This window comes from Rhipicephalus sanguineus, chromosome 6 (assembly GCF_013339695.2).
Source record: "Rhipicephalus sanguineus isolate Rsan-2018 chromosome 6, BIME_Rsan_1.4, whole genome shotgun sequence".
NCBI lineage: Eukaryota > Metazoa > Arthropoda > Arachnida > Ixodida > Ixodidae > Rhipicephalus > Rhipicephalus sanguineus.
Window position 1 is genome coordinate 31905045 of NC_051181.1, and position 26799 is coordinate 31931843.

Sequence of the window (26799 nt, forward strand, 5' to 3'; positions counted from 1 at the left end):
AAGATGAATGTCAAGTTACATTTGATATGCTGTGCATGAAACTTGCATGAACTACTTTCTCTCTAACTATGCGTGCAAAGTGAACCTCTTGTTACACTTCCCTATTTTTGCATGTGTTTCTGCTGAGCGGCCACGCAAAGGCAAAAATCTGTTAAGTTTCACTGAAAGTTACTATGGAGGCCGTGTGTAATCTGTCACCTGTCTTGATTACAGACCAACGTGTTGTCGTTAAAGATGCCGTACGAAACACAGTGCACTGACTACGAAGAAATGACCAGACAATTCAACTATACAAAGGACGTCATCCAACAAGAGGTAAGTGCACTTGTCTGTATTTTCGTCTTGATGTAAATAAATGGAACGCTACCAGTATTTGCTTCTACGACTGCCCCTTTCATTCTATTTCATCTGACATTTCATCTGAAAGCATCTGACAGCGTTTATCTACGAAGGCTGTTTAAATTATGCGAGAGCGCTTCGTGCCTCCGCATTTACACATCGCATGCGCGCTCTATGTCTTACTGACGACTCCACGGAGTGTGACAGGAAGTAATTTACGGTCAAAATAGTTATTCTCTATAACTACCGCTTCTTGCTCGATTTTCTGTCACCGATTTCCCCTCTCATTACCTGCGCAACACAGGAGTCGCCATGAAGCTTGAAAATCAAGCGTCCACATTTCCTCGGAAGGCCTGGTTCGACTGTTGTATCATGCACTACTCTCGGTCTTTCCATCAAGCTCTTGTCACATTTACACGGCGCTTACCGAGTACTGGAGCAAAACATCCGCAGTGTGATTGAGCCATCTCACGACCAGTGCTGCCCAGGTGGTGGCGCTCGCAGTGGAGCAAGCGCCACCACCTGGCGAATGCAGATTGGGTTCTTTCTTCATGTTCCTTGATCATCTTCATCTTCCTTCTTTAATTTTTCTTTCTTTATTTCTTTCTATGTTGCTCTCTCTCATTTCCCTCCTCCTAACCCCCATCACTCTTCCCATCTTCACCTCTTTTTCCCACCCCTTGCTATACCATGCCATGGTTTACTCTCTCACCTCCTGCTTTCCCTCCTTCTCACCCTTACATCAGTCCTCCTCATCCTCACTTCCCTTTCCCATCGCTTTGGCTAAACATACTATCCAAGGCTATGCCATGCTTTACCTTCTCGCTTCCTTTGCTCCCTCCTTACCCTCACCCTCACTTCCCTTCCCTACTCCCTTGCGATACTATAATACGCATGGCTATGCTATGCTAGAAGCTGCTTGACATATACCCGCTTTCTGTGGCTAATACCCGCCGTGTTTTGCGCGGAAGACACACCGCGCTATTGTAAGCTTAAACAGCTCCGCTGCTAAAAACAGGAAAAATCTGAGGGAAGAAAATATTCAAGAAATTTGTGCTTTTGACTGTACAGGAATGCAGTGAAAAGTGCCTGGCAGACCAGTGGAAGAACAAGTGCGACTGTTACCCCAAGCTCTACTCTATGAAGCACGTTCTGAAGGGCAACCTATGCGAATACCTGGCTCACTGTGAGTGCGATCCTTTGCTACCCATTGTCCATGCATAAGATGATTTGTTTGTTTGTTTTTCAGTGAAGTGCAACGACTACATGAAGACAATGAACTGGCTACCTTTCTGCCAGAACCAATGTACCAGGCCATGCAGGTGAGCTGCCAGCGGCGGTCGTCTCTTTTCGATATGCTTAGTGAGCGCAGCCTCGCTCGTAAGAAGCACGCGTTCTGGCCATTACATCGACGTGCAAGCTTTGTCAAGACAAACCCATTCACCCCCAGAGGAATAGACCGTATCACTTACGGCTGCCTATTTCGCCAATTTCGCCTCTGTTATGGGCCAGGCAAAACTTTGTCGAGGTCGAAGCTCGAGCAGCCTTTCATACAACACGCCTTTCCGCTTGTCTGGCAGCTTTTCACTGGAAGCACATCCTTTTGTAAAGTTAGCTACACTTGCCTAGCCGGAGCCGATTTCACGTGGATGCTCATGAGCAGTGCTGCGCATGCGCGAGGATCATTGATGTTACACAGCTGGGTCACCGAAGCTGGCATCTCACGCGCTCTCCGACACCGCCGGGCGCGGCTCGCCGCTGCTGGTTAGCGCGTTCGGGAGGAGTGGCATCGTAGGCGCGGCAGACACGCTGGCGCCGGCGCGCGCGCTGACTCCGCCACCGCCGCGCGCGGCTCGCCGCTGCTGGTCTGCGCCGCATTCGAGAGGAGTGACGTCGCAGCCATAGACACAGTGGCGTCGGCGCGCGCCCAGCTATTCGCCTTCGCTGTGCAGTCGCCGTCTGACACTGCGCTGGGGCCGCTTGATAGCGCCTCTGACTGGCGTTTGAAAGTGGGTAACGCCATGGAGAAGGAGAGCGCAAATGCTGCTCGACGGCGCAGAAGAGCCGAGAAGCTTATCTCAACGGATCCCGAAGTAGTTGCCTGGCAATTAGCGGTTCAGCGTACGAAGAATGAAGAGAAGAAGGCTAATAATCCTAGAAAATCTGGAAAGCTAAGAATATTCAGCTGAACCCTTGCTAACGCTACATATATCCTGGCATAGCCGAGCTAAGCCACTGCAAATTTTTGACTAGCTTGCTAGGGTTTTGTTCCTGTCGTTTGCTCTGTACCCCACTGGTAAAGCGAGTGTTTTCTTCTTTCTTGCCCCTATTTCCCCACCCCTGTGCAGGATAGCAAACCGGTCACTCAGCACAGGTTAACGTCCCTGCCTCTTCCTTTTCACCTATTTCCCTCTCTCTTCCTAAAGCATAGATAATTCCTCATATTAATTTCGGCAGATAGGATAATTGCTGTCCGTCAGCTTCATTACTTCAACTGACGGACGTTACTTGCGTGAGGCGTTGAAAGATGTAAGTAGCTAATTAAGAAGTGTTATCACTTATCAGATTAATGTATGAAACGCGTAGCTGCCTTGTTACTTTCCTAAACTGAAAGTGTACCGCGTTTCAGAGGCTGAAACTATTACATGTTAAAGTGCTGAGCGCAAATTAAATACGGGACAAATAAGAACACACACAGCACAGGACTAGCGCTATGGGTGTTATTCTTTGTGCCGTACCTAATTTGCGCTCTGCAGTTGATCACGATGAACGAACTAGTCTAGCGACGAATTATCATTGTCATCTGTTACATTTCGGTGCGCGCCTTGATATATTGGACACCTCCCGAAAATTTTCTTTTTCTCTAATGGAATTCCATGCCCCATGCGAATGGCAATAGAGAGTGGCAAGCTGGGCTAATTGGTCTGTATTCATAGTAATAAACAGCGCAAAAAACTACAGGCAAAAGGCAAGAACAACACGGGACGAGCGCTCATCCCGTGTTCTTCCCTTTTGTCTCCGGCTTTTCGCGCTTCAGCGTGTTCTTGTTATCAGTAGCGAGATGGTACGAAGAGCGTGCAAGGCGCGCTTTAAAGGTCGTCGCCCCGCGCGTTGCAATCCGAGTGCGTCACTACGTGGGGATGTCTCTCGTGCGCGCACGCTTATCTCGTGACGGGGGCAGTTTGTACTTCTTGTGCTTTCACCGCAAGTTTCCGTTGACGTTACAGAGAGCACGAAGGTCACTTCGCTCACTGTAGTGGCCGCGTTTGCGAAAGGACCGCGCTGCTCACACAAAAAGTAACAATCGTGACAGTTGTTAGTTCGTGCTCATCCTCTGTGTGTTCTTTTCGTGCGTCCTTTCTGCTTTAGAGCGCTCTGCAAGTTTCAAGCTGCTTGTCGTTCTTTGCGTGACATTACTATTTGCTGCTATAGCATTCATTCATTCGCCCTTGTGGCGAAACAGTGCACAATAAACGCTCAACTACCCCTGCGAAGACATGTTTCACATTCGTGTCATACCGATTCCTATGAAAGCGGAATCAGCGATGTTTTTTTTTTTTAGTAGGCACGGCCAGGAAGCCTATTTCGAAAATCTCAGATTCAGTGTAACGAAGTGGGAGGTATTATGAAGTGGCTTCATAAATAAGTCTACAAATCTAGTCCGGACGTTCTTTTCTTCCCTCCTTGTTTTTTCACTTTGCGTTGCGTTTTCACCTTTTTACGCAGTTTGGACTACCTTGCAAGGAATGGGTGGAAACCCTTTTGCAATACCGATTACGGCTGCCTAATGAAACCGCGAATATACTCACAGAAGAGCTAACCCTTATTTTACGCCACGCTGACGAGAATACGTATGACAAGAAATATGATCGCTTTCTCATGCGCGGTACGTATTAAGCAAGCGCTGTTCGCTGGGCTTATGCGCAACTTTCCTAAGATTGTAACAGATTTTCTATAGAATGCAATCACGAACCAAAAGACACTTCAAGTGCGTGTCAGAAGATTCAGTTGCCGCTCGACACGATACTGCGCACAACTCGCAGAATTTTTCTCTGATCACATACGCGAGACCATGCATAAGGCTCATTGTCCGCAAAGAAATGCGTCGGACGTTGCCGTTGTTCGCTTCGATCGCATTATGTGCAGTCGAAGCCGGACGTGGCTGACCGCACATATTGTTCTCGAGAAAAGTAACTGGTCACATGAACTTCCTTGACCACCACAACGTGAATCGAAGGTGATGAGCTACGCCGCGGCCGCTCGCCTGACTGTCCCCACTTCGCGCCCTGTTGGGCCACCATACCGCCGCCAGGAGCCGCAACCGTCGCTCATCAGCCCGCCTATCAGATCGCGCAATGGCCACAGAAACCACAGACACGCGGAGGAAGGAAAGAACTGAGGAGAGGCCCTGACGTCATTCTCTGTCAAGCCGCGGTGAAGCCGGAAGTCGGCCATATTGACTGGGAAGATTCTGCTCTCTGGTTTACATGCGAACAGCACAGTAGAAAGCACGTCACTCTCTCCGGCTACTATAAATAATTTCGTGCTAGTATTCTCCTCTTGCGCCGAAATAACTTTATATGATCATTTTAAATTATACCGTTATATCTTGCTTTTATTCTTATGTGAAAATAATGATGATTCATCGGGCCAGCCAAATTACTGTTCCGACGACAAGCGCCTCCAATTTGCGTAGCTTTTTTTAAACGCTTTAGTTCTATGCTGCTGCTTCATTTTTCTCTGTTCGGGCTTTCAGCTGCAGACTGCGAGCTGGACGCGGTGATATGAAAAAGTCCGCGCATTCTCACTGCACCAAAAATGCTCGGCGATGACCAGCAGCGCTCGTGTTTCCTTTACGTTACGTACATTCAAACATATAGACCCATGGCTAAACTGCCGGGACTTTCATGGCCTCAGAACGGCGCAACAAGGAAGACGAAGACGAAAGATTACACGAACACTTTTCGTCTTTTCGTCTTCCTTGTTGCGCCGTTCTGAAGCCATGCATCTGTACCAACTCGCCCAATTGTCAGTGCCGGGACTTGCACGAACACGTATTTTGGTCGTGGCTTGAAGAACCGTTTTAACTTACTGAACAAGTTTCGGGTGGCCACGCACCGGGCAAATGTGGCGATCGAAACGGCGCGCCAATAAGGAGGCAAGCACAATGAAAACGCTGCGGACTGGATACACTGAATACGGTATGATGGTGTCAATGTTTTTACGACTTCATTCACGCTCTGTACAGAAAACACGATCGGCCGCGCGCCGTCTTCCGTGGTTTCTCTCACGGGGCGCCCGGTCACCGTGCCCGTGATCCACGTAAAACACACCGACGTCAGCATTGTGCAGCCGGTGACTTTGTGCTCGGCGCAGGCGTGCAAATTACACTTGAACGCGTGTGCTCTAATGCCGAGAATAGACTGCTAGGAGTGAGCATCGTAAGCAAAGCAGAGAAGTACTGCAGAAGAATTGCTGTATGGGCAAGTTGGAATTGGTTGTGCATCTTTGAAACGGGCGGCGCAAAAACAAGGACAAATAAAACAAAAGCTGTGTCGTACCTTTCTTTAGTCCTTGCTTTTGCGCCGCCCGCTTCAAAGGTGCAAAGCAGAGAAGGTGTTTTAATACGCACAAGCAAGTCATTACTACACAGGTGTTTGAATTTGAGGCTCTCCCGACTGCGCTGGTTTCCTCGCATCCAGGCAGGCGGTTGCAAACCTCGTCTTCAAGACGAGCTGCTGTTGGAGGGAACCGGGCTGAGGAGCCGAAGAAGCGTACGAAAGGTTTATTTACATTTGTACAATTTGACAGTTCGTTCCAGAAAGTCATTCTCATGCATCCGCTTGCGACTTTTACCCCCTTAGCGGTCCCTAGATGCCCGACCTAGGGCAACAGGGGACGACGTTTCCATCCAGTCAGGTGACAAACCCTGCGGGTCACTTTGCTGGCAGCGCCCCCATCACACACACACACACACAACCCAAACACGCGTATTGTTCTCGCAACGATGTCGCATCGGGGGAAACATGCCTCCAGCATGTGGGGTGTGACGAGTCCCTCGCTTCGTTCCTCGGACCGACCACCAATGCTGTGGAACGGCGGCCGCAGGCGAGGCAAATCCAATGGTATGTGTTTGGGCAGCTGGCGCTGCCTATCAGCAGGAGACGCACAACGCGGTGGTCCGAGGTCCGTCTTCGGCGCAAACTCGGTGTCGCGGCCTTTCCTAGGGCATAAAAGCTCCATGTGTCGCATTTCCGCTCCGACACCAGCGACAATGGCGTTCTTTCGAGCAATTGCAACCATGCACCTCCTGGTGTATGAGAAACATCCGGGCGTCTTCGCGCTCTTCCTTATCTCCGCAAAGGGAGGCGGCTGCCTTTATGCCGTCCCGGCGCCTCGCGGCAGAGGGTGGCTCGCCAATCGCAACACAGGACACGAAACTATATATGATATCCTCATCTCGTCTTGCGGGGCACAAATCTTTCGTCCGCTGTCACAAGCAGGAACACTATACTGCCGTCACTGACCTGCAAGGCGTTCATCGCGCACGGTGGTTCCGGTATCTCATGGTGCCTGAGCATGATTTTGCTGAACACATCAAATCATTCATATGCTGATTCGCGCTGCATGGTGCGTGGATAGGCGGTCGCTCCACGCACTGTTCAGAGCTCGTGGCTACCAACAGCTTTTATAAGCATTGCTTGGTGCTATTACAGCCAGGAGCACACTGCAGAGCTAACAACGCGACAGAATAATGGATTCTGTCCGTCACGGTTCGGTGCGAGACCGAAAGAAGCGTACATTCCGCCGCCGCCGCCATCACACGGCACGCCACGTAACCATAGCAATTCCGCCATTGTGCCCAGTGTATATGGCCGCTAAGACGTTATTTCCTCCACACTTTTCTCGTGGCGCGCGAGCTGGGCAGGGCATCTCCTTTCTTTCCTTCCTCCGTGCCACAGACATATGACAGTCATATGATACAAGGCAGACATGTGGCATGCTGCCGACGACAGCCCGCCCTGCTACGACAGCGAAGAAAGCGGCCGCATATACCATGAGAAGTGATTCCCTAGTTTCACCATTAACGGGCCGTGTCCACAGCGAGATAAACATCCACGTGATTGAACAAACTATTGCACTGTGGGCGAATATTAAAATTTTTGAATACGAGTCGAGTGCGAATAAGGCAGAAAACTGTCTCAAAATATCAAAAATGTGTGTGTTGTGCAAAAAAAGAAAAGAAGTTAGCGCCGCTTGCCCTAAGTCGCGCAAAACTGAGTCACAGCAGAGCTGGTGGGCACCTAGCTGGCCCTGGCTTGGATAGGCTTTCACCCTCTCACATGTCTTTCCCATCCCCTCGCTATACTATACTATACTATACTATACTATACTATACTATACTATACTATACTATACTATACTATACATGGCTATGCTTTCTAACTTTTTTCTGTCTTTCTAACTCTTTCTCTCTATGCTTCTTTCTATGCCTATCTTTTTCTATCTTTGTTCCATTTCTTTCTCTCTTTTGTCTGTTTCCCTTATTTTCTACGTGTTTCTTTCGCTCTCTCCCTGGTTGTAGTCGTTCTCTCGCCTTTTCTTTTCTCTTTTTTCTTCCCTTTCTTTCTATCTCTTTCTTTCAGTGTCTGCACTCGTCCTCCCCTCCTTCTCATCCTCATATGTGCCTTCCTCACCTTCACTTCCCTGTACCACCCACTTGCTGTACTACACTATACCATCCAGGCACGCTCTGCTAGAGTGCCTGGATAGCCGAGTGGTTACGATGCTCGCCTTCGGATCGTAGGGGACGCGGGTTCGAATCTCACATCGCCAGAATTTTTTTTCGCCAAGAATTTCTTTCTTTATCTATTTTTCTCCCTGTCTCTCTTTCTTATTCTCTCTCTGTGCTCGTTCTATCGCCAATCAGATTTATTGCATCCCCCACCGGTGAAATCGGCGCGCGTGTTCTGGGGGCGAAGTAGAAGGTGAAGAAGAGGAAAGCAATGTAGAAGATGAAGAGAGTGTGGGCCGGTTCATGATGATAACTTTCTATCTACGACACATGGCAAACCGCGACCTTAACAGCTCTGCTGTAACAATGCCAGACAGAGACTGAGAACAACTTTTCAAAATAGATTAACAAAACTGGAATTCATTAGGCTGCAACACCTTGAGGCACCTCTGGTAATGCACTCATTGCAAATTATCATGCACGAAAATGAACTGCTACGCATGGTCACAAGGTAAGCATTATGTACGTGCTACCCTTGTGTACGTGCTACTGCTGACCCGAAGGTCGCGGAATCGAATCCCGGCCACGGCGGTCGCATATTCGCCTCTGTCGAAAATGCGACCGAAAATGTACTCAGATTTAGGTGCGCGTTCAAGAACCCGAGGTGGTCTAAATTGCCAGAGCCCTCCACTACGGCGTCCCTCATAGTTATATGGTTTTGGGACGTAAAACCCCAACAAGTACATTACTCTGTGCGTGCTGTAACAGCGCATCTGAAAGTGCAAAAGACCCTGTCACTAATAATTGAAGAGGAAGGATGTAATGCTGACAAATAGCTGTTTTTCTTTCATACTTTTAAACATTATTCGGGTAATATTCTTGACAATTATTTGATCTGTTTATAAAACGCGAAAGTACTATATGCGCTGTATGAGAAAGCTTCGGACTAAAACTTGAACAAAAATAAACCGCTGTTGTCGCTCGGGCTTGCGGGAGATAAGGCTGCAACGGAGCACGATATTAATGCGCGCGTCATGCGTATTTCTCAGTGATTACAATAAAACATCGCCAATTGCTGGGAATGCAGCGAACGGTAGCACGCAGACACTGCGAAGTACAAATTCGCAGCTCCTGACGTGCTGCGCTGCTAAAGAGAGAAATGCGAGACAACAGCGATAGATACCATTGGCGATAAGTACGCACTATAAAAACCTTTAATATATTAATTAAGCACGTAGGAAATACCGGCTTTCTGGCGCGACGCTGCAATAGGTCATGGTGACGATGCTCAGAAACATTTCGAAACTATAATAGGGAGCACGAACCGCACGGAAATGGTGGCAGAGCGGACGGACCTCTCGTCTCGCCTACCCTGATACGCGTGGCGCGCGCATGTATACAGTGACCTGCGATGAGCCGGTATCGGATGGCTGCGCGGTGCGTTTGGATCGGCGCCTATTCAAGGCACGCTCACCACTGCACTGAGCTACACGCGCTGTTTAGCAGATATTTTTATCGGCATTCTTGTCGTTATGGGGCTGTGCGGTAGTGTCGCGTTTAAAAGGTGGCCGTCATCAACCCTTTAGTGCTTTGCGGGGCTTATGTTAGTGGTATCGCCGCAGGCACTAGTGCCAAAGTCGGATGCATTGATAGGTCTTTCTCTGCACTTTCCAAAGGACGAAAGGCCTATAGACCCTTTTTATAATTGTAAAGCTAGCTTTCCTGCCATGCAGTTTGCCCAAGTAATGGCGTCTAGTCACTTACTGCAAACAGCGTGTTCAAGCGCATTTTGCTTACGCAATGACGTGGAAAATGTAGACTCGGCTCTCTTGACATAAATACGCTTAATAGACAAGCCTCAGCACGTGCAACTAGGACCTCGTCTCCACTATAAGCAAGAGAGGTGCCGCCATTAGTTGTTCAAATATGCAGCGCAGAGAAGCGCACTTGCGGATTATGAAAAGGGTCTATTGTGGGACATTGTGGCGTGGGTGAATTCAGGGACGAACTATACCTACGTGCCGCAGGAGTGCACCTAACGGGGCTGGTTGCTGTACATCATTAAGACGGGAACAAACTGCGCCAGACACAGGACGGTGATAGAACGAAAGACTGGGCTCTGTCGTCCTATCATCGCATCGTGTCTAGCGCCGTTTGTTCTCATCTTAATACCTGTGTGACAAATCCCGATCGTGGTACGTAGTACCGGTAGGCACAGGGCGAGCCACAACGATAGCGGATGCGTTGGAATTACGTTTTAAACGCACTATTTAAAAACTGGTTCGTATAAGCGATGTTGTACTGTTAAAGGATTAATACTTAACGCTCGTAAGTCGTTAATTCTTCGGATACTCAAACTTATCTGAATATTCACCTCTTTAAGAGCACATTTGACCATGGGCCAACATTAGGGAAAATAAAAACACGGACATTTCGAATGGAAGATGCTTTGAATAAGGAAAACATTCAATCAGTATCCGAAACTTCGAATATCCGCGCACCCCTCGTTATCATTCCAATCATGCAATATGTAGCATAGATAAGGCTGCCGCCGATAAATTAGGAAAAATACAATGTTCCAGTCACAGATTGCACATAACAGATACATCGTTGTATAGAATCGTTATTGCGGGAAGCTAAGCGAGTCTCCAAGCAATATATATATATATATATATATATATATATATATATATATATATATATATATATATATATATATATATATATATATATATAACATGACTTCATTTGTTCGTCCGCTTCACTTGAGCACCTGCGACCTTCGAATAACGCGTCCGATGCTCTACCACTGAGCTACGGTGGCGGATCCTTCTCGTGAATTATATAAATAATTATATATATATATATATATATATATATATATATATATATATATATATATATATATATATATATATATATATATATATATATATATCGCGTTTATTATGAGGGAACAAAACCAAAAGGCAGTTGGTGTTTTCTGCCTCTCGTCTCGGGGGCACGGCTCAGCGCCTGTTGGGGAAGGGGTGATTACAGATGAATGCTGAGGAAGCCGAGATTGTATTAGCCCCACATTTTATATGCCATGAGTGTTTTCATTTCGGACAGGTCAGAAATACAAGACACTTTGCGGGGCTAGTTGGTGATGCATCTTTTAGGGGCGAAGCACCTTAGGGTCTCGGCGTGCATCGTCGTTTCCTGTCGTGACGGCACACTTGCTTGAACGCAAGAGAGCGCGCCACTGCCTCAGCGCTCGCCGCGTGGCGAGAGAGAGCGAACGGCGCGCGTTGCCTATGTAAACACTCATCCTGCGATGAACGCTGAATTACCGGCTCGCAAAGAACGAGGATGTGCCCTCGCCTGCTAGGAGACAACGCCGACGCAGGCAGTGTCTGCTAGCGAGTTTCTTGATAGAAAGAAACCGACTGCTCGCGCTGCACAACCGTTCACTGGCAACTGCGTATATAGAGGTACTAGATCTTGACCTGGAATGTAGTGCCGGTGGCAGATTTCTCTTGTGCGTAGTTGAACAACAAATATTTGCAGCGTGTACGTTAACTAAAAGCGGACTGCGGGTCTCTGTGTCTAATCTTTCTTCTGCCTCTCATTGCCGTTAGAACAATAATAATGAGAACTGACAGACAGTAACGCCAAGGAAAGTATACGGGGTGTTATTTGTAGTAATTAGGATGTAAACGTGAAGAAAGTAAACAACACGAAAAGATAACTGTCGCCGGCAGGGACCGAATCTGCGACCTTCGAATAACGCGTCCGATGCTATACCACTGAGCTACGGCGGCGGCCATCCTCTCTTTCCCTTTCTGGGGTATATATGTTCATTTTAACCCTGGTTTTGGGACGTTAAACCCCAGATATTATTATTATTCGTTTTAACATAGGAGTGTTAGTCTGCGCCTATCGCAACCATGGGGGCGAGTGTGGATCACACTTTTTCTGCCTGATGGCGTCACGTAGCACGTGATCTTTTTACGAGCCGCCAGCTGACCAATAATCCCTCGCATACTACCTGAAGGCATCAAGTCTGCCAGAACGAGACCCTCGCTATGAATGAAGGAAAGGAGGTGACTTTTAACGGCTCGTTTTTCTTTGTTAAACACAATATTAATGAGAACTAACAGACAATAATGATCGGCGGGAAACATCGGGAAACATCGGCGCACATTGCATGCTTCGCCCCTCCACAGGTTTCATGTTAGTGCAGCTGAAACACCCTTCGCTACATGCCTCGCCCCTCCCCAAATTTTTCTTTTTGAAAGTCATCCAGCGCCCGTCGCGTCGTTTCCTTCTGCGTGCTTGTGTTGAAGGTTGAGCGCTAGATATCTTTCAGAAATAGAAACGCCGAAGAAGGCACCGAGTGAATCCCGAATATTTGGGTTCATAAATTCCCAAGTATAACTACCTGAAGAAGGAACCAAATGGGTTTCGAATCTTTCGGGTTAATGAATTTTTTTATTTGGTTGGAGGCAATTTCAAGGTACTAACCAGCTACTACAGCCAAATAAGCAATTCTGTCGAAGTGTGTCGCTTAATCCTCACTCTGTCGAGTGTCTGTTGTGTATTTTTCAATGTTTTTCTAGTTTGCTAAAACCAAAATTTTATCGCCGTTCATTCTGACTACGTCAAAGAAAAATTACAAAGAGACTTGAGTGCGTCGTTTTCCGATTGTTGGGAAGGAGAGGAAAGACAATGACATTAAAAGGAAATGTCATTCTGTTAGGTTGATTTTTTTTTCTAACTTGGCTCTTACTGAGCTGGTGCGGAGAAGCAAGACATTTATACTGCATTACACTATTGTTCATGTAACTAGGTGCAGGAAAGTAATTCGTATTGCTAGAGCTAGATCTTAACATTCCTTTTAACAAATAGAGAGTAGACGAGGGTTTTGGAGATGTACAAAAGAGTGTATCATCTTAAAAGTAATGTTTCGAGGCTTTATTGCCGTTTTAACTTCCCGATATCATGCAAATAATATTGATAGCGCAAGGCTCTCAGTATATGATCATGGAAAATATACTTTTTAGTTATTTATTGATTCTGCAACCCCTACCGGGGTTTCAGCAGTGTGGGATACAATACATGAAAGAAAATACAACACAATGGTACTCAAAATATATGTACATGCAGAGGTTACAGTAATAAAACACTAGAGAAACAACAAATGCACGTTCAGTTAGTAAAGAACGCATTAATCAAATGTGCAAATGAGACAGAGGAACAGGCAACACAGATATCATACAGACAGTCACTATGAGAAAACAACAACTATGTTTCAGCCATCAAGAAGGGATGAAAATGCTGACAAACAATCTGCTTGAACAAGCTGCTCAGGTTATTCCAGTCTCTGACTTTTTGTGGAAAAAAAGACTATTTGAAAGAGTCATTATGGGAACGAAATGGTGTTATTTTAAGTTCATGCCTTTGGCGCGTTGAATAACCGGAAGAAAATGAAATCCACTCGCTAACGTCAGCGTTATAGTGCCCATTTACTAATTGATATAAATATTTTAGACGTGATGAGCGGTTTCTTTCGGATAGCGGGGTTAGGTTAGAGCGAGCGTGTAGTTCAGTCACTGATCTGAGTCAAAAATAGTTGTAAATGAACTGTATGCCCATTTTTTGGACATTTTCAAGTTTCAGAATATTACCATTTGTGTAGGGGCCCCATATTATAGTAAATTGATTAGCATTTCTCATGTAAAACAATGCCGCACGGGTAAATGCCGATACGTTTCACAACTCAGATACTTTAATCTTCGAATAATGTTCGTGTTCGCCTTTTTTTGTACCGTTTGCTGGGCGCTGGTTCACCCAATAAACTGTTCAGTCTTTTCTGCTTAGAGTGCTGTCTTCTTCACCGTTACAACTACGTGACAAAACTGATGTTGCAAACTACGTGACCAAAAGTATAAACTGACGTTGCACATTTCAGGGAGGTGCGTTACAAGTCCTACAGCTTCCAGACAGGGAGTCTGAAGAATTACATTCAATATGAGTGAGTATATAGATTCTGCACTGTGATGCAAATTTCATCTTAATCTTCACAGGGCGATAGACTGGAATTGATCCATGGAAAAACATACTAATGTAACGAACAGGCTAGGTGGCGAATTGTAGTCACGCCTTTTTCAAGAAGTTCCTGATAGAAACCCTCGCCGTAATTACTGTCCCACTAAATTGCCGATATAACCCGTGCACCTATTTTATGGAAAAGTAGCGGACACCCTTTCAGAAAAAAAAATGCGGGATACGTTTTCCACGTATAATATCTGTGTGATTCACCGTAGGTGCATGGTGAAATTAGGCACCGGTCCATATCCTTCACATGTATGGTACCTGCTATTCATAACTATTGTATAGTAGCTTTATGTACACACTCTCAATACATAACGTCGCTGGAGATATTGTGAGTCATAATATGACACCTGATAAAAAAATTGAAAGGAAGAGCTTTGTTTCACAAGTTATTCCTCTCTTAAGAGTATAAAAAAGCAGCCAGAGGGACATGAAATGCAGTCAGCCATACGTTTGTTGATCATGATGTTATTCCTGTAAACTCGTTGTTCAATTCTTCTTCATCGGTTCCCCTGCACATTGATCCAACAAGCCTTTGTTTCTCGTGCATATAAGCGGCCACACATTTGGCCCGAATGTGTGAGATACACAGTCAACTAAAGACGGCGCAAAGGAAGAAAACATACGTGAAACTCCTTGCTGATATTTGCCAGTGCGTGCAAAATTAATATTCTGAGAACTGTTTACTAGTCATCGTTACGACAGTAAATGCAACGACGTCGCTTGTGTGCAGACAAACATGCAGACGACAATTTATTACTATGAAATAGTGGTCTACATACAGAGATTATACCTGATGTGATCAAACGTGATGTCGAGAAAAGTGTTTCTTAAAAATAAAAAACAAGTTCATTCCACTTTATTTCATCGTGCTCCATTGCTGCGTGCGCTGTTACAGGAAGAAATATTGGGCTGTGTTCAAAGTAAATGTTTTAAAGGTTCTTACGATATTTTAAAACTAAGCGTCAATGTGACTTAAAAATATTCTTTTTTTACATGAATATGACTTCAGGAACAAGGAAATAGAAGTCACCGTCGTCCTTGGTACCACGAAGCGCCGGATTGTGCAGACCCTTCCCCGAATGCTTGTAAGTTTATTTCTACTTAGATTTAATTATTGAATGAGTCCGCAAATCTATGCCAGGTCAAGTAAAAAACCGAGAGTCCATCCGTCACTTCAGGAAAATCGCTGAATAGAACAAATCTTAAAGCAAAATAACATTTCCTAGTGGTGGTTGAGTTTGTAGCAAGGACAGTGCGTTCAAACGGCGAGTGTCTTACCGCCTGGGCTGCACATGCACTCTTGCAGAATGTTAATATATATGAGTCATATAAGCACGTTGTACTCGCGATACAAAAACAAAGTAAAAAGAAACACTTTCCGAAAAGGTTTTCGGAGATATCACCTGAATATAGAACAGATGTCCCTAAGACAACAAGCACAGCAAACATGGGGGCTTGTACACACCAGAAAAATTGTAAACTTGCGCAAGTGTAACGCCAAGAACTACAGCTAATTGAGCTAGTTAGTACGGATTCATGATAATAGAAAGGCGTTCAGACACAGACCCAAGAAAAAAAAATAAGAACAACAGAAACACCGTGTCTCTTGTCACCGCTCTCTTCTGCCCGTGTTTTCACGCCTACCTTCTTTTATCGATGTAATGCCAAGCATGCATGCCGATTATCGCGTGATTGGTTTTTTTTGTTGTTGGAGACGCTTACCAACGCTAGAAAGAAAAGAAAAAAGAACTGGAGATTGTTTCGTTCCGCCAAGCAACGTAGTATTGCGCGAAAACACATTCGAAAGCCTCGTTACGCAATGCTTGTTGAGTACACAGCGCCAAAGGGGTTGTCGATAAGGTCGCCCTGGCAGATCTTGGTCGCCTCCGACGCGCTCGCCAGTCGTTTGAATTGGGCAGCGAAAACTTTGAGGGTAGGCTATCCAAATTTAGTGATTGGGCGTAGTGCATTTTGACGATGGCGAAGTCTATTTTAGGCGTGGGTGAATTCAAATTTCGAATTGGCCGAAGCCAGTTTTGGGATTGGGCCACCCAAGTTTGGTGGAAGGCCGAGGTAATTTAGGGAATGGGTTTGGACTTCGGTCAACTCAATTCCCTAATTCGGCAAAGTCAATTTTGAGAGTGAGCCAATGCAGTGTCGATGACAACTTGACCGAATTTCGGGCACTGGCCATCTAAATTCTCACCCGAGCACAACTAGACTTATCGAATGCGAAATTCGCTCAAAGTCATTCCAAGGTCAAATTTCAGGTGGGCTACGACATTTCCTAGACATGCCACCGTACTGTTATATTGCTGTTACACTGTACAGGTGTATTACAAAATTTTACATTGCTTGTTCCGTTGCCATTCCTTCACTGAGTCCAGTTGAAGCTTCGTGCTCTTTCGTGGCACGCGCTAAATCTGGATAGCGAGAATTGATGTGCTTGCGCTGAAAGAATGAAGCCGTACCGATACCGCCGAAGACAACGTCCCAGGGAAGTCCGCGGCCATAGACTCTCGTGTGGTAAATCTTTGCGCTTAGGACTAGAGACAGCTGCCAAAGAAAATTCGACGGGGATTTCTCTGCATTCACATCTACTCAGCAGATCACAGAACGACGCGTTATTGTCTGATATGACACCGACGCTTCAAGGCTTCTGAATGGGGGATTTCTCCTCTATATTTAGTAGAAAGCGTTAGCGATTGTGCGGCCTCATCATGACCTCTTGCACAAGGAGCGCCTCCTTAAACGGGAACTGTACCGCCCCTCATGCTTGGGAAAAAGAAATGGACGACGCTTGAGCTTCGCCTTCGAGAGTAGAACGCGATAGCTTATATGGGGCCATGTGCACATCGCCTTCAATTGTGCTGCAGGGAAAGGAACGCTTGTGCGCGCAGCATTCGTCGTTTCAAACTATCCTAGAATGCCTACTGCAAGTGCAGTTGCGAAGTGTCCGCTACGCTATAATCCTTCCTTTTGCAAATTGGCGAAGTGCTCCCTACGCGTCCGTAAGGTGACACGCGCACCTGCGATGCTGCGCGCTTTGTAATGGGTGGGCAGCCTTGAACCGCCCATTCGCTGTGCAGCCCACATGTTTTGACGTCTGGGGCGACTCTACGATTCTGTCACGCAGTGTTACATGCGTTAAGGAAACTCCTCCCAGTACATGACAATATTTCAACGTTTTTTTACAAAGCAGTTTCAAGCACTGGCGGGGCTCCTCGGTAGAACACCCGCTTGGCCTGCAGAAGGCCTGGGTTAGATCTCACTCAAACGATTAGATGTGAAGCATCTTATAGCGGAGTTCAATCCAGTGGTGGTGTGCGGCGTGACCACCCTTACTGCGCATGCGGAAGCCCTCTCCACACACCTCATCTCCCTCTCCACTTCCCATTACCCCCTCCCCTTTCCCCTCCTCTCTCCCCTTTCCCCCTCCCCGTCTCTCTCCCTGTCTCCCCTTCCCTGTTTCTCCTCCCCCTCTCCCATTTCCCCTCTCCACTTCCCTCTCCACTCCCCCCTCTGAAACGCGGGCTCTACATGCAGAAACGCTGCTTCGCATCGCCTCATGGTCCCCTTTAGCGGGAGATGGTGTGGTTTTTTATTTATTTATTTATTTATTTATTTATTTATTTGTTTATTTATTTATTTATTTATTTGAGTCTATCTCGAAGTTTCGCTCACCGAACAACGACGATTTTTCGCTCACAACCAAAGACGCCGACACCGACACCACAATTTCTGCGAAACGAGCTCTTTGACGCTATGGCGCTAACACATGCTGCGGGAAGTAGACGCTGTTGTGAACAGCTCAGCCAAATCTTGCAGAGCTGTGACGCAAGGATAGTTCACGAGCGGAGTGCGAAGTCGCTGCTGTCTGATACGTTCTTTCTTCATATAAACTCTTTCTTCATGTAATCTCTTCGGAGGGCTGTCATACAAAAAATTTTTTCGTCATACGACAGATCGCTGCTATTGGCCGATAACTGACATACACCAAGAGCGGCGTGTGGACCATATGGGCTTCTTGCCACGGGGTGCCGTTCGTAACAAGGAAGTCTTTTTATTAGAAAGTATTTTTTCAACATGCTGTTTTCTTGTTTAAGTAGCTGAGCTGATATTTTTTTGTGATGCGGCTCACTGATGGCCATATACGAGAGAGCAGGAAGACGAACAATGAAAATTTGAGAAGGAAGCTGCATTTTGTGAGGCAAGCCTTGTACACCGAAATACTTTATAGAAAAAATTTGCTACCAGTTCCACGATGTGGAAGCCGTCAGACAGCGAAACGTCGGAGGGCATGTCTCGGACTCGATGTCGTGCGATGCTCGCTTGTATTTGCGAGTTGCAGCGCGTCGAAATAACTGAAACTTCTTGTGCATTGTACCCGCAGTTCGCTTTGACGAGCTTCCTACTTTTTTGAAGCGTGTATTGGCGGAAGACGCTTTCCAGGTCCTTGATTTTCAGGTAACCGTGCCTCGACACTAACGGAAGAGGGGGTCTATTGCACTTACACTTGCGGACGGCTCTCTTTGAACTGCCCGCCCCGCCATGGTGGTCTAGTGGTTATGGCGCTCGACTGCTGACCCCAAGGTCGCGGGATGGAATCCCGGCCGCGGCGGCTGCATTTTCGATGGAGGCGACAATGTTTGAGGCCCGTGTACTTAGATTTAGGTGCACGTTAAAGGACCCCAGGTGGTCGAAATTTCCGGAGCCCTGCACTACGGCGTCGCTCATAATCATATCGTGGTTTTGCGACGTTAAACCCCAGATATTGTTATTATCTTTGCACTGCCCATTTAGCGCCACGGCTGCGATGAGGGCGCTGGTGGCGGTGTTTTTCGCAGCGCCGCCTGCGCAGAGTCTGTACCCCCTTGGTGGCTCTCGTTACCCCCTTGCCGGCTGCTCGTAAGCTCGTGTTGGCACCTGCCAAACGACCAGCGACGTCTCTAGCGCTCGGCCTCTCGGCCGCACCTCAGCTGCTCAATGAACGTGACAGTGTCGGAGCGAGAATGACCACCGCACACGCACGCGTGACTCACTACAATAAGAGAAGGGCTAGTGGCCCACGTGGCCAATTCGCCTTCGCATTCGTATTCTTAACATAAATTCACGTTGGGCAAGCGTGGGTGTAGAGCCCTGTGATTATGTCACGTGTCTTCGAACCGTGAGGACCCAGGTTCAAACCTCACCTTGCCAAGAAAACTTGTTTTTATTTATTTCATTATTCAGATATACTCTCTGCGGTCGATCACGCGAGTTTTAGCGAACGCCACAGGGTCCGCATAGACAGCTTCGCTATAAAAGATATTGTCACGTGATCGTGACGGCGAAGAAAGCGAAAGTCGGGCTGGTAAAGAAGCTGTTTATTGGGCAAACTTGTGCCTAGAAAATAAAAAGTCAAAGTACAAGCAATACACACTGCAAGTTGGTAGCGACGATCACAGTCGGCGGCCGTCGGAAATCTGATCGTCGGTGGAACGCTTGGGCTTTTATACATGTCTTATCGAACCTTCCAGCGTTATCGCTGGTGCTTGTGTTGGCTGTAGAATAAACTATAGTTACCCGTGTCCCGTACGTAATCTTAACAGAATAGTCTGAAACAATCGTGAAGCTTTCAAACATTGCTGCGCGGCCTTCGACGTGTGGTGGTAACAATTTTTTGTGGCTGAATGAAGACCTACCGCATTAAGACAAAAGAAATGAGGGTGCGTGACAGTGTTATGATAGTACGGCCCACGAGCACAGTAGCCCTCATAATGCCATAATAGTTCAAAAACTGACGTTACTGATTCAAGGGGAAACCAGTAGAGCTAAACAGCAGCCATAAAAAGTTCGCTTTTGCGGCCGTACACAGCGCAGCATTCCATCACGTAGCGTGGTGCATACGTTGTCCCGAAGGGCGACAGCATGCCGGTCGTGCGCCAGCAAAAGCAGTCTGCAGTTACAAGAAAGGCTCTCAACAGCTGCTGTGAGCCGCTGCGTATTTGACTGCGGTGTAGTGTCAGGCCAGGTAAATAAGACACAGGCAAGGAAATAGCCGACGAACGATGCGTGTTAAATCACTGCGCTAAACCAAGCGATGCCATGTTCAACGGAGAGTGCGCTAAACTGAGATGAGCCAAACTAATTATATGCCCACATTACCATACAACTATTCAGTGAAATGTCGGATATACCATAAAGTACATTGTTAATTAATTTTGTTACATTTAAAATTATAAATATTAGAAAAGATTTCCATTCTAATTTTAGTTTTCATTATATGTGCTCACCTCACCTATTCGCGCTTCAGTCGTGTATACGCAGTGCGTCGTTGTCTCTGGCAATAGGTCTTTCACCGCTTTTGTTTCAAACTTTCGCGACCGATATGAATTGACTTTGGAAAATAATTGAACATTTTCGGCTCTGGTCTTTCTTTCTATTCAGCAAGAACGCTCAGTTCCAATTAAACTCCGGAGATAATAGGTAGGTGGTCGAAAAGGTACGAACCTGCAGATTACACGGTTGTAGAAGATAAAAGTTATGATTAAAATACATTATTTAGTCATCTGCTAAAAGTTGACGGTACTTATCAGCTTTGCGAATGAAACATATGCCCGTTCTCTATGCCCCAAATAGATTTTTGAAGCCGTGTTGTGAAACTGTACCTAAAGAGCAGCAGGTCTTTCAGCAATTAGGGAAGAGGCAAAGCCTTGCGGGTTAAGGGGCGTATTTCAATACTGGGCGGGTTTGCCCTCCTCCAACTTCTGCGTCCAACACAGTCTGGGCAGCTCCGACTTTTTCCCTTAAAAAAAAAGTTGATTCTACTTTTACCTTGCTTCGAATTTTTCGTGTCTTTGTCAGTTGGCTTCCGACAGCACCAAATCTGGGCGTATTCTGGAGATGGCGCAGTACCGGGCCTGGTTTTGACACATTTTCCAATACAGGGTTAGATTGCACGCTTTAAGCCAATTGTATGAACACTTGACAGCGGCGGGCAGGTAAGGCGCGGCAAAGAAGCACAGGTCCGTGGGATGCGTTGCATTCATAGACGCATACTCAGTATACCTGGACAAAACGTGTATTAGAAGAAAAAGTACAAGACTAATACAAGAGGGAAACACCGATTCTTTGCAAACTGCCCACTACTTGTTCTTTGCAAACATCCCACTACGATCCATTACCGATCCATTACTTCACCGACCATAAGGCCATTATAATGAAGGGGGAACGGAAGCCACCTTTGCAAACTTCCCACTACTTCGTCTTTGCAAACATCCCACTACGATCCATCACCGATCCATTACTTCACCGACCATAAAGCCGTTATAATGAAGGGGGAACGGAAGCCACCTTTGCAAACTGCCCACTACTTCGTCTTTGCAAACATTCCACTATGATCCATCACCGATCCATTACTTCACCGACCATAAAGCCATTATAATGAAGGGGGAACGGAAGCCACCTTTGCAAACTGCCCACTACTCCGTCTTTGCAAACATCCCACTACGATCCATCACCGATCCATTACTTCACCGACCATAAAGCCGTTTTAATGAAGGGGGAACGGAAGCCACCTTTGCAAACTGCCCACTACTTCGTCTTTGCAAACATCCCACTACGATCCATCACCGATCCATTACTTCACCGACCATAAAGCCATTATAATGAAGGGGGAACGGAAGCCAACTTTGCAAACTGCCCACTACTTCGTCTTTGCAAACATCCCACTACGATCCATCACCGATCCATTACTTCACCGACCATAAAGCCATTATAATGAAGGGGAACGGAAGCCACCTTTGCAAACTGCCCACTGCTTCGTCTTTGCAAACATCCCACTACGATCCATCACCGATCCATTACTTCACCGACCATAAAGCCATTAAAATGAAGGGGGAACGGAAGCCACCTTTGCAAACTGCCCACTACTCTTTCTTTGCAAACATCCCACTGCGATCCATCACCGATCCATTACTTCAACGACCATAAAGCCATTATAATGAAGGGGGAACGGAAGCCACCTTTGCAAACTGCCCACTACTCTTTCTTTGCAAACATCCACTGCGATCCATCACCGATCCATTACTTCACCGACCAGACCATAAAGCCATTATAATGAAGGGGGAACGGAAGCCACCTTTGCAAACTGCCCACTACTTCGTCTTTGCAAACATCCCACTACGATCCATCACCGATCCATTACTTCACCGACCATAAAGCCATTATAATGAAGGGGGAACGGAAGCCACCTTTGCAAACTGCCCACTACTCTTTCTTTGCGAACATCCCACTGCGATCCATCACCGATCCATTACTTCACCGACCATAAAGCCATTATAATGAAGGGGGAACGGAAGCCACCTTTGCAAACTGCCCACTACTTCGTCTTTGCAAACATCCCACTACGATCCATCACCGATCCATTACTTCACCGACCATAAAGCCATTATAATGAAGGGGGAACGGAAGCCACCTTTGCAAACTGCCCACTACTTCGTCTTTGCAAACATCCCACTACGATCCATCACCGATCCATTACTTCACCGACCATAAAGCCATTATAATGAAGGGGAACGGAAGCCACCTTTCCAAACTGCCCACTACTTCGTCTTTGCAAACATCCCACAGCGATCCATCACGGATCCATTACTTCATCGACCATAAAGCCATTATAATGAAGGGGGAACGGAAGCCACCTTTGCAAACTGCCCACTACTCCGTCTTTGCAAATATCCCACTACGATCCATCACCGATCCATTACTTCACCGACCATAAAGCCATTTTAATGAAGGGGGAACGGAAGCCACCTTTGCAAACTGCCCACTACTTCGTCTTTGCAAACATCCCACTATGACCCATCACCGATCCATCACTTCACCGACCATAAAGCCGTTATAATGAATGGAGAACGGAAGCCACGTCTAGCTACCACTTACGATTAATAAAATTTCTTGTATAAATATATATAGTGTTTGTCACGTCTTTGATGATGTACTGGGCTATCGCTTTGATTACTGCTGGGCGAAACCACTGAAGGTTTCACGGTGTAACCATGATTGCTTTAGGAGCATCGCCCAAGCTCTTCATCATTCACCCGTGGATATGCTGGGAAGTACTTTTTATGACGATACGGCAAAAATCGCTATTCTGAAAACGCCAGTGCAAATGTTTATACGTATATAAGTATTATTTATTACCATACAAATCTGAAAGCATCGATATTCGCCAAGGCACTTGCATAAAACACCCGAACAGAAACAGAAGCAAAGCGAACGAACGCCAGGCTATAGATATGATGGACAATTCCCTTTCATTTAGGGCTGACGAGCGTATACGTAAAGCTTCGCTAGATCCCGGAGTTCGTGCATGAAGAATTCGAGCGCAAGTGTAGGCCAAGCAAGACCCAGCAGTTTTTGTTTAGGAATGCGAGCCCGAACGCCGCCAAGACACTGAATGGCCTTTGTGACATCCTTTGCCGAGGCATTCAATATCTGAGCTGGCCAAACAAGTCAGCAGGGATGAGCGCCAATCAATTTTTATGCTCTAACTCACTAACGGAATGGCGAAACCTTAGGATTAAGTTCCTTTTAGCGGGACCGCACAAGTATAGGGCACAGTGAACCTAATTTTTTGCCGTACATCAGCGACTGTTTACGAAGAAATGCCTTACAGAGGCATTGCTTTACATTGCTGCTGTATTGATGCTTAATACGTTACAGAATTTCTATAATATCGGGCTCTAGTCATATTGTTATGATGGCGTGTCCTTTTGTCTTGACTATTTTTCGTGTAAAGAAACCCGTCCATGTACATTTACTACTGGACCAACTGCGAAAGATTGCAGATAATAGGTGCATTGAACGCAGTGAACTAATGAGTGGAGAGAAACACAAGGTGCGCATACTTTCTCTTTCGCAGGGATCGGACCTCATTACATACTTTTCTGGCCACGTCAGCATGTGGCTGGGCGTTTCCCTGCTTCAGCTTGCTGACATTCTCAGCAAAGTCTACAAGAAGTTCTGTTCGCTGAGAGAGTAAGTGATGAGCTACTGTTCCATCGTTCGCCAGGAGGCACCTCTTCATTCGATAAACACTTAATTATCGTGTAGTGTTTTGCGTAGGCTTGTAGAAAGGTCTCTCTTTAGCGCCTTTAGCCTACAATTTCTAAGTCTTACAACATTGAAGCTGTGCTCACTACGTCGGTATGCTAGTGCACTTCAAGCTTTGAAGCCATATTGGCGGCGAGAACATACGAAGTCGCCATTTACCGGAAGCGCTTGGGTACGTAGAACGAGGGATACCGCGGCGCACTGCTCATAGCCTTGGCTGCCGGCGTTCGTTAAAGCACAGCATGGGTGCCGTCCTGCAGAGATTTAGAGATGCCGTCAAAACAAATGAAGTTATTACAATTGATACCAACATTTGTGGGCACCAGTATATTGAACACTTGGGCCTGTTGATAAAGCAGTAAGGAAACTAGCACACAATCACGATGCAGACAAGGGCACCACCACGGCGCTCAACTTTCAACTTTATTAAATATCCATCAGCATACAAATATGGCTACAAGCATATCATTGAACATGTAACTGCCAAAACATTCGGCAGATCCCACGCGTTGTGGGAATCGGTTTCATGCGAAGCTATCAGCGAGTACTTCTGTGCTGTATTTCATGGCTTTGAGCCATGAAATACAGGTGGATCGACATGTTTTTGTAAGGGTATTAGCTTTGTGCACATCGTGGGCTTACCAGGCACGTCGACAACACTGGCGTTTAAAGGTGCGACGTAACGTCAGCCCTCACGTTAGAGTACATGCGTCAGTATTATCGAAACTAAGTGCACGTGTGTAGCCATGTGAATATCATACGTAAGTTTCGTTGATGTATTCCTCCGGGGTCGACGATGCTTCAATATAGCTTACTGAATCATAGGAATAAAAATGTAATGTTTATTAGACTGCTATAAAAGCGGGGCCAACGCTGGAACCACAGACGTTAATCACAGGCCACAGACGTTAACCACAAACGCGTATATCGTACAAGTACATACGTAGCGTTTATTGCTTTCTTGTAAAATTAGATAGACAGCACCACAACCACAATTGACGTTGCACCGACATTACGCCTGCATAGGCTGTTTTTCCAAACCCATTTATAGCCCTGGCGTGGTTTTGTGGTAGAATACCTGATTGTCACGCAGCATGCATGATTCGATTACTGCTGGGATCCTAATTTTTATTCCTCCCATTCGTCGGGTCACGCTGCCGATGTCGGTTTTTCTTAACGCTCTCACATTTAAATTACCAATCTCTGTTCTCGCCGTTCCTGGGTAGATATAAACTGTCAATCACATGTGGCGCATACCCGTACACCGCGGCCCGTGGTAAACGGGTATGTGCCACACGTGTTTGGAGGAAAGGGTTTGACGACGTACACAACACGATTTACACGTTATTCATGTCATGACCCGACAGTCATATTTTACAAATCGTCTTACCCTCCCATGCCAATTTTGGTCTACACCAAGTTAAAGAGGCGATCATGAGAGCACCGATCATGAGGACAGACAGACAGACAGACAGACAGACAGACAGACAGACAGACAGACAGACAGACAGACAGACAGACAGACAGACAGACAGACAGACAGACAGACAGACAGACAGACAGACAGATAGATAGATAGATAGATAGATAGATAGATAGATAGATAGATAGATAGATAGATAGATAGATAGATAGATAGATAGATAGATAGACAGATAGATAGATAGAAATGCTCAAAGTGCCGAAGGTTCGCTAAGACCTGCTTCGCATTAATACGTCCCACTGGCGGATACGTTTTTTGTGTGGGCAGAACAGCCAAAGCTACATGGGTGAACAATTCTGTGCAGATCAGAAGTAAAAATAATTATACAACTGCTTGTATTTGGCTTCCACGAGCTTCCCTTGCAAGGCTGAGTTCTCCCTCTCTTTCTAACAAGATATATATAATGCCCCTAGCTTTCGCCTGTTCCTGTAACTTCACTACATCCTGCGATACTGAGTCTGTGAGGCAAATGTTTTCAAAATTTATGTCACTGAAATTTCCCCGCTGTCGCCATCAGTAATCTGGTCTCTCTCTTTCTTTTCAGATCTGCGGCCTCGATGCCGTTTTAAAGGACAACACGGGAGAACTGTTGAGTGGGAACGAAGTTTGGGAGTGAATGACATCGTTTGTTCGCATATCTTGTTTCAAAAAAGTTGAAGATTCACTTTAACTTTATTAGTTCACATAACACCTACTTGACAAAGCAAAGTAAATGCCTGCAAGAAGCAGAAATCTCGTTAATATAATGCGTTAACATATCCCACCCTCTGTAACTACTGCTGCTTTCAATAACATGATGAGGTCCACACATATGCCTGACCTACAGCACATTCTAAATAAAATGCTTGTGAGCGCAAAGACGGTGTGCTGCCTTAAAACTCCTTTTGTTTCACTAGGATAGGGCCTCTCATGCTTCAAGGCCCAGTACTGACCTTCTGAAATGATTAACCCGCATTGTGCGCCGCCAGCATTGCTGACTCCAAGACGAAATAACATTTTGAACGTACTCCTGAGAGTGCCATTATATATGGCGACGTGATGACATTAA

General features: G+C 46.2%; 1 protein-coding gene across 1 annotated transcript; it reads left to right on the forward strand.

Annotated features, from left to right (window-relative positions):
- Positions 1–216: 216 nt before the first annotated feature.
- Positions 217–26574, forward strand: LOC125758944 (uncharacterized). The gene is made up of 7 exons (XM_049416731.1): positions 217–315; positions 1411–1525; positions 1589–1661; positions 14028–14090; positions 15183–15258; positions 24078–24193; positions 26296–26574. Exons 1-7 carry the CDS (start codon positions 235–237, stop codon positions 26318–26320), a joined length of 549 nt encoding a protein of 182 aa, XP_049272688.1. The 5' UTR covers positions 217–234; the 3' UTR covers positions 26321–26574.
- Positions 26575–26799: the final 225 nt, after the last annotated feature.